Genomic DNA, 18,646 nt, shown 5'->3' with positions numbered 1-18,646 from the left:
GGGGGGGTTGGGGGGGGGAGGCTCATGCAGAGCCCCCCCGATGCAGCATGGGATAGTGGGGGGGCAGCAGGGATCGCCGCCCCACCTGGTGAGCACCGGGGTTTTTTTTAAAGGGCCAGGAGCTGGGGTGAATGGGGGCTGCCATGGGAAGGGGATGGAGGGAGCACTAGGGGAGCAGAGGGTGGGGCTGGCAGGAGTCCAGCCATGGTCTGGTCCCCTCCCCTAGTACTTACCAGCTCGGAGTCAGCTGTGGCTCCCTGCTGCAGCCACTGGGGACTGCCCAAATCATCAAAGCGCTCTGAATCTTTTCTGAAGATTTGAAGAGCTTTGAATAGATTTGGACCTTTTAATTGGTCCCCTCATTTGATTTGGCTTCAGAGATTCATCCACCGTATTGGGCCAAATCTCCTCTGAATCGAATCACTACCTGAAGCTTCGCACAGCCCTAATATGAACTGTTATCCTGTGGATAACTTGTGGTTAGTGCCTAAGTGTACTTTGTCAAAAGAATATCTAAAGCAGAACAGAGAGCTAACAGCTAATGGCTGTTTCCCTTGCTTAGCTGGTACTAAGTTTCAAGCAGAAACTTTGGAGTTCTCTGTTCATGATTTGGAAATAAAAACCTAAATGTTTTTCCAGTATGAGAAACGTGATTGGGTCATAAGTTATATGTAGTAATTGGGGGGGGTTATCTGGGGGTGGGGAAGGGGAGAGACGTCTCCACTGAAATCATTTGGGCACACTAGGCTCCAGCATCTACCAATAACTTGCAGACTCAGTCAGGAGTATTTTGTAAGCAGCCAAGACTTGTCAAAAGCGTGGATGCCTAAAATTAGTCTCCAATTAAGTAGCTCAGCTGTTCCTTCTTCTGAAATCCTCGAAATCCAGTGGCTGAATTTTAGGAGCCTACGTCTTTAGTTTATTTTAAAGCCCACTCTATATTTATAATGTCCAGCTTGGATATTAAAATATTTCACATAGAGCAATTTAACTCATCACCTTTAGTTTCTTGGGTAAACTTTTGCAACTTGATAGAAATGTCTCGACTTAACCATACATGTGTTGGGTTCCTGCATCAGATCCCAGTGCACGTTTACTTTAATATCTGTTAGGAGCCTTAAAAACTGACTAAAGTGGAGATGAACAAGCGCTTCTAAGCCAGAGCTCCCTTCATCAGATGCTATGAAAGAACACACACAACAGAGCAGGCTATCAGGCTGTGCATGTCTTTTCATAGCATCTGATGAACTGATCTCTGGCTCATGAAAGCTTATGCTTCTCTGATCTAGTAAGTCTGTAACAGTGATTCTCAACCAGGGTACTATGGGGTATCTTGAGATCCTTTCAGGGGTGCAGTGGGGTGCCATGCTATGTTAGCACTGTTCACCATGCAAATATGGTTCACAGCACAAACCCTGAGATTTCAAATTTGAATCCATGGTGTTAAAACCTTTCCAACCTGTTGTGGTCTTTCTGAGTTCTTTGCAAAAGAAAAATTGTTCTATTATTTTTCTGTAGTCAAAAAAAAAAATGAGGGAAAGCTAAGAATTTGTATTGTCTGATGGGTGAATCTAACTGGGGTGCCTCGAGTCTAAAAAAGGTTGAGAACCACCGTTTTATAAGGTGCATCTCTATCCTGACTTCAGTAAACTACCTTTCTCAGAAAATGACAAATTCAGGGATGTCTGAAGTATGCTGATCTGGAGCCATTTGGGTTGCTGAACCAAGGGATGAAAGCTGTGGAAACTTCTTGTGATCCTTTTGTTTGTAAGAGTATTGGAAACTTGAACTGCATGAAGCAAAGGTTACTGGTTTAGTGTTGTACTTCCTATCATTTCAGCACCATCAACAAAGCCTGGAAAGAAAGTTCCTATAGGTGCGGTTTCCCTCTTTCCAGGTATGACACATTTGATAGACAATTGCTTCATTTGTTAAATGTTTATCTCTAAAATAAATTGTGATGTCTTTGAGAAAAAATCTGTCAAAGTATAGCAGTGATGACTTGTTGGATGAGGTTTTGATTGTCTGGCATGTGAGCTATAAGCATACATTGGGTTCTAGGGGATTGCAGAATCCCCTGGGATCGTTCAAGAGGGTGTAAATGTGGGTGGGTCCAAGATTGTGACAATTGGGGTGCAGCCACACCTTTGAGAGTGTGGGACTTGTGTAGTGAAGATAGCTCATTGCTCATGTGCCCTACAAGGGGATGTGGCTGCAGTCCCTTCTGGTGATCCTGGATGCCAGCAAGCTCTCAACAGCTCCTGCTGGAGCTCTGTGCTCACTATAAGTTCCAAGCACACCAGCAGCATATAATTACTTATTCTTCAAGGTACCTGTTACATATTACATGTATTAGTTCAAGTACAGTATAGATAGCAGCATTCCTCTTCAGAATTTAATGAGATGCATTTAAAAACTTAGACTATTATTGTACTGCATCTGTTGTGCCCTTTCTTGATGCTAACAGGTCATCTTTGTTTGGAAGTGGATTTATTTCCCCTCCACCCCTTTCTTAAATCACAGCAGAGGTGGGGGGTGGGAAGGGAAAGGAAACCTTTCTTTTTTTTAATTTTTCTTAAGCAAGGGTGAGACAGGTCATTTGCTTTATATGTAGGGTGACTGTAAGGAAATCCAGGACACTGCCCCATCTCCTTACCCCTGAGTCAGCTGCTGCAGGCAGGGGTTCAGGCACACAGTGCTGCCTCCACCTCCCTGCTGGATTGCAGGCTGCCCCCCTGTAATTCTGGGACTTGTGTTTAAATTCTGACCAACTGACTGGGACGGTCCTACAAAATCCAGGACCATCCCAGCCAAACCAGGACGTAAGGTCACCCTATGTATATGAGAAATGGTCTCAGCTGTCATGCAGTATTTTAGTACTGTAATGAGTATGGTATATTTCACATTTTGACCTCAAGAGTAGCAACAAAAGCATAATTTATTAAACAACGTTGCACCAAAGGGTCTTGCCTGAAGGCACTACTGCCTCAAGGATGAGTTTGGCCCTTTATTAAGCTATGTGCCGTCTTGATTCATGAGGGCATAAGGCACACTTTGTTAGTAATGGAGCTGCTCAAACTATCTGTTGCATAATTTTTGGTGAATGTGGTCCTATACAAAAGTTGTGCACACCGGTTATGACTTCTGCCAACTTATTTGTTCAAAGTAACTGAATAAATAAGCTGTAAAGTAGCTGGTAGTGATTGTTCAGAAATATCTAATCAAGTTTTGTGGGGTCAGCTAAGCTACATTGGTACTCATGTTCTTTCTGATTGGATGACTTGACTTGACCTTCTTATACTAGGATTGTGTGTGCTTAAAAGGCATGCAGTCTGTGTCAGACCATACCTTCAAACCTGGTGCCTTGGCCTGACCAATGTGGCTGCTCATTCCAGCCTGCCTCGCTGTGATTGATCACCCAGGCTGATCCAGGCTTGTCTGAAGTCCCATCATGGCCTATTACTTCATCCACTCCCTCTCAGCAGACTCTCCATTTCCCCTATATAAGCCCCTGCGCAGAAACAGGAAGTATCCAGGTAACAGGGCTCAGCTTGACCTGAGACTGCTTTACTGCTCCCTATGGCTAGTTCCTTGACTCGGCTTCCTGTTTGATCTCCCAGCTTGCTTCTCGACTCCAATGTCTACTGGATTTCCCAGCTTCTTGACTCAGCTTGTTCGTAGATCCAGCTCTTGGACTGACCTCTTGGCTTCTTGGTTGGGTTTGTTCTCAGATTCTGTTCACTCATCCTGACCCTAGTCGGTGCCTTGATTCCCCAAGTTGGCTGCCCAAGTCCTGGTGTGACAGTTTGCTTGGCCCACCCCAGTTAGTGAAGAAGGCTCAGCATGGCACCCAGTCCTGTGCCAGTGCCCTCAGACCTGTCCTCTTCGGACACCACAGCTCAGGGTGACGCACAGACAGGGCAGGACCAGTTGAACTGACTTTCCTCTGCCCAGTAAGTCCTGAAAGTCTGAGTGCAGCAGCAGCTGCTGGCTAAGAGCAGTCCCTCCAGTCCAGGGGGCATCCTGCTAAGAGACCAGTGCTGGTGTGAGAAGGCATATAGTGGCTGTGGGAAGAGATTGCTGCACTTCAGGCCTTTTCTGTTGAGTCCTGTACCCCTCTTCTACTACCTGAAAAGTATGATGGGGATTGGTGGTGCTTCAGGGGATTTCTTATCCAATGCAACCTTTTTGTTCCTAGCCCAGCCTGGAATAGTCCAGAGATCAAGTGACAGTGAGCATCCTCATAAGCATCCTGATGGAGAATGCCTTGAATTGGGCCTCCCCACTGGTGAAGCACAATACCTTTGTCCTCCAGGACTGGGAGACCTTCCTTTTGAGACTCCTTCTTCATGTTTGTTGATCCCTGCTGGGCCTGCACAGCAGAATGCACATTAAGGAACCTTTGCCAGGGGCAGGGTACTGCCCTTTGCTGCTGCTATGCAGCCATGACAACTGATGGAAGAAGGTGACTAACACCCACAGCTTGACTGATTCCAGTAGAGCCTGCAGGAAGAGGTAGAAGATGAACTGACACAAGTGGAGCCTCCCTCAGGGTTTGATGTCTTTGTAGACCCATCAGTTTGAATTGATTGTCATCTTCAGGAATGGAAGGAGGGAAAAAATACATTCCCTTACCACACTTGTGGGGCTCCAGGACGCAGACTTGCCAGCTGCCCCAAGAGAGGGGATGAGGAAAATGAGCCACCACGTGCCTGGTAAGCGGGGCTGGCTTGTGGTAACTACAGATTCCCCTCACTCCCTCCGCAGTGGAAACCCACAGAAACCTGACCCTCAGAGCCTTCAGTCACAGCCATTTATCCATCTCCAGGTCCTGGGTCAAATCTCGCTTCCAGTTCTGCCCGCTGCCCCAGAATCCAGTAAGGCAGTTACTTTAATCAACAAGGCTTGTTGACCGAGGCCTTTTAAAATCCAATTACAGTGGTGGTCCAAGCTAGGGACCATTGAGACCATAGACAGCTCCCTTCTGTCTGGCCCTGTGGAGTGGGAGGCCACCGCTCTGGAGGTGAATGCCCATGGGCACTGCAAAACCTTGTGTTGGGAAAGTCTATTTCATTCATTACCCCTTGATTCTGGGATTTCCCTGCCTCGCCTGCCATGACCCCCAGGTCAGGTAGAAAGCCCAGAAAGCTCACTCTTGTTCCAGCTGCTGTTGCAGCATTGCTGGACACCTGGGATGTTTGCCTGACCTACGATTCAAGCAGGGGTATTGACCACTGCCAACCCCTGTGGGGCTCAGCCTTTTGAGACCATATCCAGCCTGCCCCCCAAAATACCAGGATTATGCTGACATATTTGAGAGAGAGAATGCAGTTCTTCCCTTCCCCTCCCTCACCAGAATTACAGTTTCCCCATCAACCTACTGCCTGGGGCCAAGAACCTGGCGGGGTGCATCTGTGCCATGTCAGAGCCCTAACTTGCTACCCTCTGAGCAAGCTAGCAGGAAAACCTGTCCTGGAGGTTCATAAGGAAGTCTGTCTCTCCAGTTGGGACTCCTGTCCTAGTCATCAAAAAACAGGAAAGGGGGTTTGCCTTTGTGTGAACTATTGGACCCTGAACCAAGTCACCATCTGCAGTCAGTATCCCCTACCTCTTGTCTCAGAATTGCTCCATTGATTTAAAACCACCTGCATATTCATCAAACTTGACTTTCAGGGAGCATGTAACCCGATGTGAATCAGGGCCAGTGATGAATGGAAAATTGTCTTCTGACTTCAATACAGGCACTTTGAGTTAGTTAGTTGTGCCCTTTGGGCTCATCAATGCCTCATCTACTTTCCAGTGCTTCATTTAACCATGTGCTGTGGGACCTCTTGGACTAATTTGTCATCACTAACCTGGACAACATTCTAACTTTCTCAGAAGATGCTGACCAACACCCATCACATGTCCAGGAAGTGCTGAAGGGGCTGTGCCACCATGGCCTTTTTGCAGAGTTGGAGAAGTTTGCCTTCAACCAAACCTTCACCAAGTTCTTTGGCTTTATTTTATCCCCAAGGGCTTAAAAATGGACCCACAGAAAGTTCAGGCCACCCAAGGGTGGGAAGCATTCTGGAAGGTCAGACTAGATGATTGGGGGTCAGACTAGATGATCTATTTAGGTCCCTTCTGACCCCTAACTAACTACTACGAAAGGTCAAGGAACTTCAGAGATTCTTGGGGTTTTCCAACTTCTACCAGCAGTTCATCACCAACTTTGTCAGATGATGGCCTCTCTCATCACACTGCTACATAAAAATACCTAGTTTCAGTGGTCTCTGGAATCTCAACAGGGCTTCAAGTACGAGAAGCAGGCATTTACATCCACCCTGTGTTAGTCCTTTGAGATCCAGCCTTGCCCTTTGCGATGGAAACATGCCCCCAGTACTGCAGTGTAAGCATAATCCTCTCACTCTCCACTCTGTCAGCAGAATGGCTGGCCTAGCTGTAGTCTGCTGACTCTTCATTTTCCCCGTATAAAGGCTCAACCTGACCCAGGACTATTTTGCCATTCCTTCTGGCCTGCTCCACAACTCTGCTCTCTGCTTGGTTTCCTGGCTTCTTGACTTGGCATGCTTCTTGACTCCTCTGTAATGCTGTATCTCCCAGCATCTTGACACCTTGATTTCCAAATAGCCTCAGACCTGGCCAGCCATACCCCAGCATGACACTTTGCTGATTTAACCAAAATATCAGCAATGGGTAATAGTCCACTTTCTGCAAATCTCTAAAATTTCAGCTGTTTAAATTCTTGAACATCAGGGGAATAAATAGGCAGACCCAAGACTACTTGTAATTTAGCAAAGTCTTGGTCAGTAGAATTTTAGCTTAATAGAACAGAGGCACAGTAAATACTTAAAGGACATCTGTTTCTAATGCATTTGATTCTGAAAATATCAAGTTGATCCAGTTTGAGTGCTGTCTTAGCTTGGAGAATGTAGTCAATATGGGGGCAAACTCTGCCTCCAGTTATTGTACTGCTATGAGGTTGGTGAGGCTATATAAGCATGACTTGTGGCTTGCATTCTGTTTACCAGTGTTCACTTTTCTCTTTGTTTTATCTGTCCATGGTGCAGCAAGGCTTAATGTACTTGGAGTTCCTTGCTTGGAAGACCCAAACAAATGCAAAATAATCACGTTTTACACAAGCAAGCACTGCAGCGCTGGGCACTTTGAAAAGCACCCAGCACTGTGATGCATACAGTTGTATAAACAGCAAAATGCATGTCAGTGGGAAGAGAATGGTGGCAGTGTGCTTTTGAACTAAAACCCCTCAGAGGTGCTTTAGTTCAAAAGCTCACTGGTGCCATTTTCTGTGCGCTGATACTCATTTCACTACTCGTACAAGTGTGTGCAGTGCAGCTCAGTGTGCGTCAACTCACATGTGGAGCAGGCTCGATTAATTGAGTTTGCTCTGAAGTGGTGGATCTCCGGCATGTTGGAGGACAAAAAGGTACGTGTATAAATGCCCAATGGTTTCAACACTGTTGCTTCAGTGGCACTCCCACTAGAGATGTGTTTTTGCTAATTGGTAAAGAAGAAACCATTGCAGTTTTAAGAGTCTCCCATCTGTTAGCTCAGTAAGTCTTTGCTTTATGTAGCAGGTCCTTAGACAGCCCCTCTGCTGAGGGGGTGTTTCTGGAACACATCATAGGCTTCTGCTATGCTGAAGATAGCAGTGTGCTTAACAGTGGCTAACTGTAGCACGTGCAGCAAGGCTAGTTTCTGGAAATTCAGTGACATTGGCTTTGGTGTGCACTGATTATTCATTTCCTTTCTAACTCACAGGTGGGAGTGATGTCTTTAATCCCTCCACTTTAGGAGAAAAAGAGAAAAAGAAATCCCCTGGGCAAAGCACAGAAAAAGCCCCCAAACAGCTTGGGAAAGTCGGTCTGTTTGATGATGATGATGACTTCTTTGTGGAATCAACAGAGAAACCTTCAAGTTCAGGTGAAAGGTCTTCAGAAAACTATAAAAAGTCATAGATAGAAGCTGGGGCTTGTAGAGACGTATGGATCCCTAAATCCATCCCCTGCAGCCAATGCTATTTCATCCTATTCTGTTTTGTTATTATATAATCCCTGTGTGCATTACTGCCAGTAGTGTCTTCATGATTTTTGGCAGCTCTTCTGCTGGCAGCTTGCTCTTCCTGTTTTGTCTCTCTTCTGGCAGACATTTTAGTTTAAAGCAACATTTGTCCTTGACCCAAGTGGTGTGGGTCTAGATGGACGTGTCTGTTCACTGGAGCATGGGAGGGAAGTTGCCAATAAACAGGCTATCCACATAACACTTCACCTCCTGAGGTAGACCAGTGTCTTCCCCCCAGCTTCTGCTATCCATTGCTGTCATTTTCCTCACTGGAAGGATCCATGCTGCCTCTAATTTCAGTCTCTCTCTTGATTAATAACACTTGGTGACTTCTAGCCAAAAAAGTAATTCCTGAGCTTGACTATATTATTACTTTCTTTCCCTGACAAAGTCAAAGTTGCTGTTGATCTCTTTGACGATGAAGGAGATTTATTCAAAGAAAAATCTGGAGTTGTTCCTGCATCTGTCAGTGCACCTAAAGAAGCTGAAAGCCATAAAGAGACTGTTGTGGAGAAAAAGGTAACTGGGTAGAAATGAATTTTTCCATTGCTATCAAAAAGCTAATTGTTGAGGAATAATTATCACTTTGGCTCCAACAATGGAAGGAGTTTGCCTCCCAGAACAGCATAGAAATGCTTTGTTTCTGTGCATTCAATACGTGTCCAAAACGCATGCAGTGCTACCCCCTCATAGAATCACAGGGTTGGAAAGGACTTCAAGGGTCATGTAGTCCAACCCCCTGCATAAATACAAGGTGCTTTATTTCTCATGTCTTCAGCTTTTTGAAGGGACTGGTTTTATGCTCTCAATCCCTTAGCATTTTCCATATGCAGAGAGAGGTGTTTGGACACTTAGAGACATTCCAAGCTATAATAGTTATGCAGCTGGTACATAGTGCTGCCATGGTGACAGCTGTGTATGTGTTCTGTTAATGCAGTAAAAGCTGTTCAGCATAAACTGCACTCTTCCGATCACCAAGTTAGACTATGCTCACCAGGGGTTAGTTCATGCAAGTTGCCTCTTAAATGGGCAGATTTTCCTCTATTGGTCAGTTGTCCAGGCCCTGCTGCAGAATCCTACATGTGACTCCTACTGAAATGGATGGTGGTTAGATACAAAAAGATGACAACCTGCATTTGAAATAGTTTTTACCTTTTCCTCATGGCTGCAGTGAGTTTTGGAATCTCTTGCAGCTGGGTCACTAGTTTCATATATTTTTATCCAAAGCTTTTCAACAGTTGGGTAATTTTTGAGGTGTGGTAGCAGCTTGTCTTCTAAAAAGGAACCTGAGATGCTCTGTTCGTGCTTGGTTTTTTTGTGGGTTTTTTTTTTAATGAATGCTAATATGTGGGTGGTTTTCTGTTTTGAAGAGTCAACCAACTCCCACAGAAGTGCTCAAGCCTTCAGTTGAAACACCATCCAAAAAACAGAGAGGCTTATTTTCAGATGAAGAAGATTCTGAAGTGAGTACCCTGTTTATATGGAACGCTGTATGGAATGCTGTGGGGCCACAGCTTATAAGCAATGACTCACTAAGTCTTTAAAGTAAAGCAAGAATTAGAGAACTTGGCATGCATTTCTACTGCCATGTTCTCTAACACTTCTTTCTCTTTAAAGACTTCTCAAGTCATTGCTTATAAGCAAGGTGTGGGAGGTCTGACGTGGACTTTCACCTTCCATAAACTTTCTTTGAGCAAGAGCAGATTTCCCTAAATTTTAAAAATTCTCTTTTTTGTTTCTGATGTATATGTAAAAAAAGAATGAGAATTTAGAGAGAGAGAAACAGTAAATGAGGAGTCTCGTAACTTCTGTTTTGTGGGTAGATGGAACAAGCCGTCTCTGGTTCAGTAATACCAAAGTCCTTGTTTAAAGGAAAAGAAAGGTTAAGAAAATTTTTTCCAGTTATTTGAGTTAGTGTAATAAGACATCAGATTCACCCAAAGAACCTTGACTTGCTTAAAGGAAGAAACATGAATATTTCATTCACTTGATTAAAAACAATTCAGCCAGTTTGTTCTCTTATCATTTCATTTTGACAAGTTACTGCTTTTGGCTTTGGCAGGACTTGTTTTCATCTAGTCAAATGGTGAAATCTCTACCCACTAGCAAATCAACAGCAAAAGCGCCGCTCTCTTTCTTTGATGACGAGGATGAGGAGGTAAGTGGTATTTCTCAGCACCTCCTGGGTATTTAATACTTTTCATTTAACTCATTTGCTAGGTTTTTATAAATGGCCACTGTTTACTTACTAGGATTTATTACTATATCATGGCTGCAGGACATCCCCATCCTGTAACGGAAAGCATGGTGTCTAGGTGACAAGGGGATAGCTTTTATTTTTTTATTGTAGAACTGTGCACTTCTGTCTAGAGTTCTGCGTTCCTGGAGCTAAAGCAAAGGCAGCTTTTCATTCCTTTACAGATAGGGAAACTGAAATATAAAAGTGAAATAATTTGCAATAGCACCAGGTTGTCATTTTTGAAAGGCACATTTTGCCTGTTATAAGTAGTTGCTAATTGGTTCATGTTGTTCATATTTCTGCATATACTATATTTGTGCCCCAAACTTTTCATTAGAATTGGAACTGTACTAGCCCAGGGAAACATAATGCTGTACTCCAGCGTAATAGCCATCTATCTTTGGACCCCTAACATGGTTAGCTGCTCTACCACACGGTTGTACTGTGTGCTGAGGCAAAACTGAGGTAGGCAGAAGGCTGTAGTAGGTTTAGTATTATGCAAATTTTGGAACAAAGAGCCTTTAAGTGGAAGGAGGCTGCTTTTGGACCACATCTGTTCCAGCTGGACTGTTAGCAGAAGCTTCTCATTGCATAGTAAGCCGTAAGAAAATGTACTGGTTAGCTTGGGTTTTTGCAAAAAAGTGCTATCCAGAGATCAGAGTTCAAGTGGAAAAACTACTTTTAATCATAGGCAAAGTCTTACCTGTGATGAGTTTACCAGGTATTGTTACAGTAAAGCTCGCTAATACAGATCAAGATCCTTGTCTCTTGCTTAGGAACAGCAGTGCCTCATGCTTTTGCTTGCCCTTCCCTATTGGATTGAGTTCCTTCTCCATATCTGTCATACCAGTGCTGATGCCTATGTGCATGTGTCTGTGTCTGCTCCTTATCCACTGCACAGCAGTTTTGTGATTGCTGGTAAATCTTATATTGCTAGCAATGGTACCTCTGTCCCTATAACAGAGAAGGCCGGGCTTAGTTGAGAAGTTTTCAGTTTATCAAACAATTATTTGTGGATGGCATGCCTGAAAACCATTTGCTCCCTGATATTTGATAGAAGCATAATTTCCATAATCGGCTCAGCATAGTTTCTGAGAAACAAATAGTAATGAGCTCTCCCATGCCAAAAACAAGTTACTTTTTTTGTTTTAATTCTTTTAAGGATCTTTTTAGTATTTCTGGCAAGAAGCAACAGTTGAAAGCACCCCAGGAAAAAGCAAAACAATCAGAGCCCCTCAAGAAAGCATCCAGTTCGTTGTTCAGCAGTGATGAAGAGGTACTGTAGAGCAGGATGCATTTCAAAGGGTGTTGCTGGTTTGTAGACCTCTGAAAGGTGAAATGTAAAATTATGGACCACGTAAGTGTTCCTGTAACTTCAGCATGGGTTGTTAAATGTTTCTTTTCTATGTGCAACACCCCTTCCAACTGTTGTAATGCCTTCTTACAACTTGAAGGGCTACACTTGATTTTGGGCTCAGATTCACCATGCTAGCAAGATACTCTGTGGTGGGAAAAACTTGTAGAAGAAAAGATATTTAGGGAGATGTTGAATAGGAAGTTGAGTGGCAGATTTGTCAAAAAGGCCATTTTGACTTAGAGATGTCAGGGGGAGGAAAAACGAAGGTATAGACTAGTGGCTCTCAACCTTTTGCAGAGTCCGGGCATCCCTTCAAAACTTATTGGAATGTGCCAGTCTGCCCAGCTGAGAACTATGGTTGCATGCAACTTATCTTTATTGGTTCTCAACTGGGTGCATGTGTCTGCTACACAATCAGACCAGGAAGGGCCACAGGACACACATGGCAGTTCTTCATTAGGGTTTTCTCATGTAAGGAAGGACTCAGTTTTGGAGTAACTCATTTCTTTTTTTTGAGAAACTGAAGGATAGGGAGAACAAAATTTGAGTCTGAGAGAGGCTAGTCAGGTGACTCTAATGTGGGGGGTCAAGGAGCGCTCCTGGTCTTTATTTAGAACCAGAGGGCACTGCATCTTTAGAAGACTTTTAGTCGATATCAACTTGAATGTCTGCATACACCCAGACATAAGATCCCCCTAAAAAGTAAATAGCTTGAATGAAAATCATGTTTCTGCTTTAATTTAACCATATTTCACTTTATCTCTTGTCACTGAACTGCTGTCTCTCCAGCTGATAGCTCCTTTCAAGGTAGAGAAGGTAGGCATATTGAATGTAAGAATAAAGCAGGATAAACTTGAAAGCTTCTATTTCTTAGTTGTAAAGAAGAAAATGGGGGTAGGCTAACATTATTTCATAGTTTCATAGTTAGTAGGGTCGGAAGGAACCTGAGCAGATCATCAATTCTGACCCCCTGCCACAGGCAGGAAAGAGTACTGGGGTCAGATGACCCCGGCAAGGTGTTCATCTAGCTTCCTCTTAAAGACCCCCAGTGTAGGAGTGAGAACAACTTCTCTTGGAAGTTGGTTCCAGATCCTAGCTGCCCTGACTATGAAGTAGTGCCTCCTGATATCCAGCCTGAATCTGCTCTGTCAGCTTATGGCTGTTGTTCCTTGTTACTCCCAGTAGTGCTTGGGAGAACAGGGACTCTCCTATTGCCTGCTGGTCTCCCTTGGCCAGTTTATAGATGGCCACAAGATCCCCTCTCGGCTGTCTCTTGTGGAGGCTGAACAGGTGCAGGTCCTGTAGCCTATCCTCATAGGACCTGCCCTGCTGCCCCCTCATCATGCGAGTGGCCCTCCTCTGGACCCTCTAACATTCCTAACATTAGAAATAAAAGGACTTGTAAACATGAAGAGAGTCAATCCAAGAAATGTATTGCAGTCTACATTAATGCAATCGTTGACTTAATTTTGTCCTGAAAAGTCCAAGAGATGTATTTGAACTGACAAATCAGTCTTTCAGAAAAGTGTCTCCAGACAGCCAGTCGTAATAGTAAAGGTGCGGGCTTTGTTTTTAGTATGCCAACTAAGGTAATGAAAGTGTAAGAATAGCTGAAATGACCTATAACAAATGGGAACTGTTCTTTTAATAAGCCTTTTTTTTTAGGACCACTGGAACCTCACCCAGCAGGATAAATCAGTTTCTGAAGACCAAAAAAGGAAATCTACAAAATCTAGCAGTACAGTTGATCAAGCTAAAGCAGCAAAAAATACAAGTCTGTTTGCAGAGGATGAGGAGGAAGATTTATTCACGATCACTAAAGACAGGTAAAAATGCTTCTCCACAGAGAAGCATGTTTCTTTTACAGTCTTTGAAATAGAGCTTACCTGTTTTAGTTGTTTCCCAGAGGTCTTAAAAGATTCCCTTCCTGAAGGTTTAAAAGGCCTCAGGTTTCTCAAGAGACTGGGCTCCTATCTTTTGAGCTCAGTTTGTTCTCTGTTGCTTGTGTCTGTTATGCAGGTATTATTAGGCTACTGAAGGATGCACTGACTGCCTGGTTTCATCATTGAGTTTAGGCCTTCACTTCTTGTGCCCTAGCAATACTGCAACAGTTGCGATTTACAGCAGTTGGAGAATGCTCCTTAAAGGAAAAGGACTGCTAACTGGCTGAGCATTCTCAGCGAAGTGCTCTTGACTCTCCTTAAACCAGACTAGCCCAAATGTTTTTGGTCTGTAGGATGCGTTGCAAAGTTTTCATGTTTTCTGAAGTTTGATGAAGTGGTAGGGTTGGTAGAATGGGGAGAGCAGGTGACTGATTTGCTCCGTTGACCTCCATCCAAATAAAATCAATATTTTAAAATGCATGTGAATTAATTATTGTGTAAATAGTTTCTGAAATGGAAGTGCAGCCTTGGCTTTGCTGCTGTTCCATGAGTTTGGTGAATTTTCTAGCTTCCTACCACTCACTTAGACACTTTCATATTAAAACAAGTATGTCATAGTGTGAAAAATGATATAACAGTGCATTGGGTTTACCGATGAATTATGTATCGTTCTTTGGTTTAAGAAGGCACAGTCATCCAACTGGAACAGAATCAGCGTTTTGTATGGTATCTGAGTAAATTATCCAGTCAGAAATAGCATAGCCAAAATGATAGCATGAACACCTCCATAGTCTGAAATGTCTGGAGGCTGTGCTGCTGATGCTTACAGATGCCTAGCAGTTACAAAATCTGGGGTGAGTTTGTAAATGGGACTAAACTCTCGACTAATTAAACTAGTAATGTCGAGGTGGAGAAAACATTGTGTTAGAATAGATTAAAGGATTTCCTCTTTCTGCAGTACTATACCAAAATCACAGTTCCTAGCTGAATAGGGGATATGGATTAGAAAGCTCTTTAAGTCTGTATGAAATCATTCTTGAAATCTCCTTTTACAGTTTTGGAAAAGTCCCAAAACACTAATAGCCTAGCCCTGTGCTTCCCAGTACAAGTGTAGAGGTGAGGATGTTCTTTGTGGAGGTCAATACACTCCTGTTTCCATCAGTCAAGTAACTATGCCTTTCTACTCTGCTCAGCTTGTATGAGTACACAACTACTGCATGAGAGATGCAACTGAGATTAGTAATAAAAATGTCTTTCCCTGGGAAGCATACTCTCAAGAGTGAATAAGAGTAGATGTAGGATGCCCTGCCAGATGAAGCAGCAGGTCTCAATATCTACAGAATACCTCTTCCTTGCTGTTCTTTGTTGAGACCTTGATTTTTTTTTTTTCCTTTTATCCTTTTTTTTTTTTATGGATGCCAGTCTGATTCTGTGTTGTAGCATTTTGTCATTTTAAGCATGTCTAAGGATGTGTTTTTTGGTTTGTGTGTTCTCTCTGGTTTCAGTCGGAGAAAACCCCAGAAGGCTTCTCTTTTGTTTGAAGATGATGCAGTCGATGGAGAATCCCTCTTCAGCTCCCAACCACCATTTCTTCCTTCAGCTACAAAAGCCACAGTGGTACTTTTCTTTCTAATTTACTGACTGGCATCACTTGAACTTGCTAACTGCTGGTTCCACATTTTTAAACTATAGTAGTTTCAGCAGACTTTCAGTAGGCCTAGAGCTGAATTTTAGATTTAAATTATTTGCCAGCATCAACTTACTAAATTCTGAAATGGAGTCTGAATGCTGCCCTTCCACAGCCTGCTCCTGATCAGGCTGTGCTGTGAGTATTGCTGAAAAGGTTTTTAGATGCCATTCTTGGGAGGAAATCCTGGTTACCCCTGTAGTAGTCAGTGATACAGCTTTTATTTGTTTCAGCAGTTTCAGCAGAACCGGAACTTTGGGTCAAAGAAACCCAGAGACACTACCTTGCAGGTAGAGGCCTGTTTTATGTATATTCCTATTTTCAGTGCCTCATGGTGGTAGTTGTGTGTTTATTCCACAGGACAAAGGAAAAACTGCACAGCCATCACCTTTGTTATTTAATGAAGAGGAGGAAAAGGCTGATCTGCCAGAGGTGTTAAAGACTAAACTGCCAGAAGAGAAGTTGGAGCATTTAGAAGAGCCTCTAGCACTTCCTGAGGGCACTGGAACAGATACTGCTGGGCAGCAGGAAAAACAAAAGGTAAGAAATAAGATTATCTTAATGGAATTTTGGCAAATCTTTGTTTAAAAATACCTGAATTATGACAATTGTGTTAGATTTCTTCCCTGAATTGTTTTATTCCTAACAATGAGAGCCCCTGTTTAAAAAAATCAAGGATACAGCCTCACTTGTTACCACTCAGGTGGCAAACTGAATGACTATTAATGTTTCATAGTTACCTCAAGTGGAATGCTTCAGTATGTAAAAGCTTCAGCCATATGGACTGTCTTTCCTTAAGCATGTGAGCTGAACAGACTGTACAGATATGGCCACCCACAAACTGTACATCAAACCCAGTGATGGTACCTCTACTGTTGAAACTATCCTAGGGATATATCGTGTTAGAGTGCACTGGGATCATGATTCTATTAAAACCATGAGTTTCTGCTTTTGGAAGCAGCATTTGCACAGTGCAATCAGAAAAGTGTCAGCCAAGCATGGATCAGCTTCCAACTGCAGCAGTTGCTGTATGAGTGAGATTTCCTGGGCAGTGACCACCTGGAGTTCTTAATGCTGCTCCTAAATGTTTGTGTTTCTAGAAGACCTCATTGAGCACCTCTTTGATTTTGGTGCTTTTTACATCAAAGAATCCTAGGCTGTTTAAACTAAAATGTACATTGTGCCACTGAAATATAATTGTCTTTGGAATTGAACAGTAGTGCAAATATGGAGAAAAATCACAATGTACAGCAGTGTTAAACTTCAGGGCTACTTTGCATAAGGGCACTGAAGAAAACTTGTCTGGTATGTGACCTATTCCTTATGAAATCCCTTCATGCAGTGGTCTGCATGGCATTTCTTTATCTGTACCAGAAGAATGAATTGCATTTCGCTGTTTGCTCTGGTTCTGGCTCTCAAAATTCTGGACATTGCAAGTATCCAAACCAAGGAGGTCTAACAGTTTCAGGTAAAATTGAACCAGTATCTACCTCTGTTCTGCCTTTCTGCAGTTGGAGCCTGCATCGCCTTTGGGGTCAGTCAGTAATACCGATCTGCTTAGCGCATCACCACCCCCATTGGAGAAGGAAACCAAGAGTCGGGGAAAGAAAGCCCTGAGCTTGTTTGAGGATGAGGAAGAGGAGAAAATGGAAGATGAAGATTTCAGTAAAAATGCACAGACTGAAGTAGAAAAGGTGAGTAATTGACTCCTTTGACCCCCCCACCCCCCGATAGAAGAAGTCTCTCTCCAAACCCTGCCACTGGAGACTTACTTCCCCTTAAAACAAGGGTGGGCAAAATGGTGGATCTGGCCAGCTGCCAGACTCCATTTCCCAGGAGCCCCTCCCCCAACATGCTGCTGCAGCAGTTTTTACCATGGAGACCCTGGCAGTGTGAGGACACGGGGCCAGGGTTTCCATGGAGGCTGCCCCCAGCAGTGCTGGCAGAGTGCATGGGTGGGTGGGGAGCTGCTCCACAGCTGCAGCTGGGATCTTGCAGGTGTGATGGCATGGTCTGGAACTGGCACAAAGCTGTAATCTAATGCCTGCATACCCCCCGGGTGTGTGGGCAATGGATTGCAGCTCTGCTTCTGCTCCAGATCACACTGTTACCACTGCAAGATCCCAGCTCTTGCCATGGAGTAGCTCCCTGCCCAGCTGCGTGCCCTGCCAGTGCTGCTGGGGCTGGTCTCCATGGAAACCTTGGCCCCACTCTGTCATGGCACCGCCACTGCTGGGGGAAACTAGCTGCAGCGACAGTGACAGGGGCTGCTGAGAAATGGAGTATGCCTGTGGGCTGGACTTTGCCTGCCCCTGCCTTAGAACCACCTACTATCCAAAACAGTCTTTCTGTGGCTTGAGTTTATAAGCTTTTCAAATGGTACAAGATAACTAGTCTGTTTTCTTTCCTGTGGCATGCTTGCCCTTGCCTTCGCTCTGCCTCTCTTGTAATGTTTTTTTTTTTTTTTAAACTAAATGATTCTGAAGTATGCCTAGGCAGTGTCATGTATTTCAGTTAAAATTTAATACAGTTTTGTATGGTTGTGATTGGCTTGGCTCACAGGAAAGGAGATGGGTTCCTGACATGGTTTTGAGATTACTATGCTTGGAGGTGCTGAGAAAATAAAGTTGTTTCTGAAACCTCTCCTAGCTGATCCAACTCCATGCCACCTGCTGGGGCAAGGGATCTACCAAGAGGAGTCCCTTTTCATGAAAGAAGAGATTATATAGGAGAAGGTCTGACCTAAGACACACAATCCTACAGTCTTAGGGTTAAGAGGGATGTTTAGGAGCCATCTAGTCCAACGTCCTGCACAGATGCAGGATACATTCTTAGGTATCTCAGATAAATGCTTATCCAGGTTTCTTCAAATCCTCCAGTGAAGATTCCACTGCTTCCTTAGGTAGCTCATTCCCTTTTCCTACTGTTCTGACAGGGAATTTTTCCTGAGATTTAATTTCCTGTGCTGTAACTTTAAATGCATTCTTCATGTCCTGCTCTCTCTTCCTCCTCTTTTATGCAACTTTTCTAATATTTGATAACAGCTATCACATTCACCCCTTTTCTCCTTCACTCTTTTTCTCCAGCCTAAGCACACCTAGTTGTATGTGTTTTGGCAGCATCTCCCCCATCACATTCCTATACTTCTATACTGTGGCCCGAGTCACCTTGTGCAGCTGCTGGTGAGGCTTGACCAAGAACAAAGTGTGACTCTCCCTTGTGCTTCCCCAGCCCCTCCTGGCTCTGCTGTCCCAGGGGCAGTGTCTTATTGTGCCACACTTATCCTTGTTACCTGGGAGAGGGAGGGACGGGCTTAGCACTGCTGTCCATGCTCAGCACACCGTGGCATTCCCCGCCCCCCCCCCCCCCCCTTTTTTTTCCCCATTTGCTTTTAT

The 18,646-nt window shown here is 43.9% G+C and overlaps 1 protein-coding gene and 1 long non-coding RNA gene across 2 annotated transcripts in view; both read left to right on the top strand.

Moving 5' to 3' along the window:
• Positions 1 to 18,646, top strand: part of LOC109287436 (WASH complex subunit FAM21-like) — a 74,289-nt gene that overhangs the window by 22,091 nt on the left and 33,552 nt on the right. Inside the window, exons 13-22 of the mRNA XM_019502534.1 lie at positions 1,841 to 1,897; positions 7,786 to 7,947; positions 8,477 to 8,604; positions 9,456 to 9,548; positions 10,148 to 10,243; positions 11,487 to 11,600; positions 13,347 to 13,507; positions 15,070 to 15,181; positions 15,612 to 15,791; positions 16,763 to 16,945. Of these exons, the coding sequence (XP_019358079.1) occupies positions 1,841 to 1,897; positions 7,786 to 7,947; positions 8,477 to 8,604; positions 9,456 to 9,548; positions 10,148 to 10,243; positions 11,487 to 11,600; positions 13,347 to 13,507; positions 15,070 to 15,181; positions 15,612 to 15,791; positions 16,763 to 16,945 (1,286 nt within the window). The remainder of the gene's footprint in view (positions 1 to 1,840; positions 1,898 to 7,785; positions 7,948 to 8,476; positions 8,605 to 9,455; positions 9,549 to 10,147; positions 10,244 to 11,486; positions 11,601 to 13,346; positions 13,508 to 15,069; positions 15,182 to 15,611; positions 15,792 to 16,762; positions 16,946 to 18,646) is intronic.
• LOC109287437 lies at positions 2,968 to 6,387 on the top strand. The gene is made up of 2 exons (XR_002094865.1): positions 2,968 to 6,076; positions 6,154 to 6,387. It is a non-coding gene; the product is annotated as an uncharacterized LOC109287437 (long non-coding RNA).

This window comes from Gavialis gangeticus, unplaced genomic scaffold, assembly GCF_001723915.1.
Source record: "Gavialis gangeticus isolate Ggan-Ray unplaced genomic scaffold, GavGan_comp1, whole genome shotgun sequence".
NCBI lineage: Eukaryota > Metazoa > Chordata > Crocodylia > Gavialidae > Gavialis > Gavialis gangeticus.
This window is presented reverse-complemented; position numbering and strand designations above follow the sequence as displayed.